The following is a 2026-nucleotide window of genomic DNA, read 5'->3' on the forward strand; positions in this document are numbered from 1 at the left end:
GACAAAAAGATTGCATAATACACAACCAAGCCATCCGCACCAAAAACCAATAAAAAACCTGGCACGAGATAAATGACCATGAAGCCAATAACTGTCCATTCATCTTTGAATAACAGATTGCAGCGAAATATTCAAAAAAGCTTTCTACAAGCATATAACTTGAAGCGACTAAAAAATAAAGCAGCATACTTGGCACCATAAAGCAATATAGTCCTGCAATCCCTGATTACGTCCACTAGTAGCGCACAGATTAACCAGAAAGCTCAAATAACTACTATCAATTACAGTACCTACCTTACAAGGCTTGAACACCTCTAAGTGACGAAATAGCCAGTGCACTGATCACAAGATAATACCACGCACACAAAAAATGCCAGGTAAGTACTGGCACAAACTAAAGAAAAATCACAGACAACAAAAAAAACCACAAACGTCTAATGACCAAGGACTTAAATTACTTTTCGAACTGGAAAAATGTGTGACCTGTTACTTCACAAAAATGAGCTCAAATTGTCAACTAACAGATGATATCAAGCCGGTACCATTTGAAGGTCAAAATTGAAACAATGGCCGCAATCTGCTATACATTATTTATATTTCCCAGCAAAATCCTTTAATATCTGTGATCCGAACAATTATACTTTCTCAGCAGCAATGTACTGCGGTTCAAAGTCTGAAAACCTACAAATTTGCTAAAAAGAGCAGCTTTACTCCTGTGTCGATTCCTTCAAATATGCAATCAAATCAGCTCGATCTTGAGGTTTCTTTAGCCCTGGGAAAACCATCTTTGTTCCAGGAATATACTGCACATGCATAACCCAGAACAAAAAGGTTAACATTCCCACACACAGACGCAAATTGTGGCAGACAGTGTAGGCCTCAAGAACCCCTAGAGAAAGACCAAGGAGTGTGCAGCAGTGAGAACAGCAGCACCACACAGTAAGTAAGAGCTATTACCATAGAGACCTATATCCAAACAAGAGAGCTGCACATACCTTCTTGGGGTTGAGGAGGTACTCGTAAAGAGTTTCTTCTCCCCATACAACAGCTTTGTTCTTGTTGGCTGCAGAGTAAGAGTAGCCGGCGGTAGTACCTGACTGCCTACCCAAAAGGCCATTCAGGTTGGGACCTGCAAGACACGACAAAATCACCATGGATCTACCAAGTCAGCATTCAGCTAGGCCATCAGGTAACTCAGGACAAACAACTGTGAAATTCCAACGAGAAAATGCAATCTTGTTCTTCAAAGAGACTAAAACGAGGACGCCCACAGCAACAAATGATCCGGATCTAAAATCATGCCAGCAATGTAATTAAAAGCATGCAGTGCTGTGTTCGTAAAGTGCAAGTGAATGCAAGTGCCACATGCCAGTTTTCCTGCTGCTCAAGGTGGAAATGCCAAATAGCACAAGCCAAACAGGGAAACTCAGAAAAAGCATCAAGATAATTCAATCAAACTCTACAATCCCCAGACAGTAATGTACCTACCTCCCTACCTCTCTCTCTCTCTCTCTCTCTCTCTCTCTCTCTCTCTCTCTCTCTCTCAAGCACTATGAAAGTGCAGAAGCGTGATCATCTCTCCAATGTCGGGATCTTACCTTGTCTGTGCCCGGCGCCTTTCTCGACAACATGGCACTGCGAACACTTGGTCTTGAAGATCTTCTCTCCGGCCTTAGGGTTACCAGCGGGAGCCTCGCTGAAGGTGGCCATGGAATTGGAAGTTAGGGTTAAGGTATGAAAACGCCGCAGAGAAGGTAAAGGAGGCAAGGAGCAGAAGGGAAGAAGAGAGCAGGTGGAACGAGACCAGTGTATGCTTTTGCGCCTCGCGTCACCCCTTGACCGGCCTGTGCCGGTCAAGTACAGCCGCATCCACGCCGCTAATCCATGGACGGTTAGGATTTTCCCACGTGGTTAGCTTTTTATATGGCCACGCGATCCGGCCCTCTTAGAGCCGTGTCTTCCACGCTTTTGTATTCATCACTGTCTTCCAAATTCTATAAGGTTCTATTTGGAGGACGGTGTTGGC

At 44.0% G+C, this 2026-nt stretch overlaps 1 protein-coding gene across 1 annotated transcript; it reads right to left on the reverse strand.

The window, feature by feature from the left end:
• Nucleotides 1-490: 490 nt before the first annotated feature.
• LOC147463316 (cytochrome c) lies at nucleotides 491-1803 on the reverse strand. The gene is made up of 3 exons (XM_086488037.1): nucleotides 1599-1803; nucleotides 996-1129; nucleotides 491-803 (listed from the first exon to the last, which is right to left on the reverse strand). The coding sequence occupies exons 1-3, from the start codon at nucleotides 1708-1710 to the stop codon at nucleotides 708-710; spliced, it is 342 nt and encodes a 113-aa protein (XP_086344163.1). The 5' UTR covers nucleotides 1711-1803; the 3' UTR covers nucleotides 491-707.
• Between the last annotated feature and the right edge of the window lie 223 nt (nucleotides 1804-2026).

The sequence above is a fragment of the Adiantum capillus-veneris genome, chromosome 2, assembly GCF_014529385.1.
Source record: "Adiantum capillus-veneris isolate H3 chromosome 2, ASM1452938v2, whole genome shotgun sequence".
Classification (NCBI taxonomy): Eukaryota; Viridiplantae; Streptophyta; class Polypodiopsida; order Polypodiales; family Pteridaceae; genus Adiantum; species Adiantum capillus-veneris.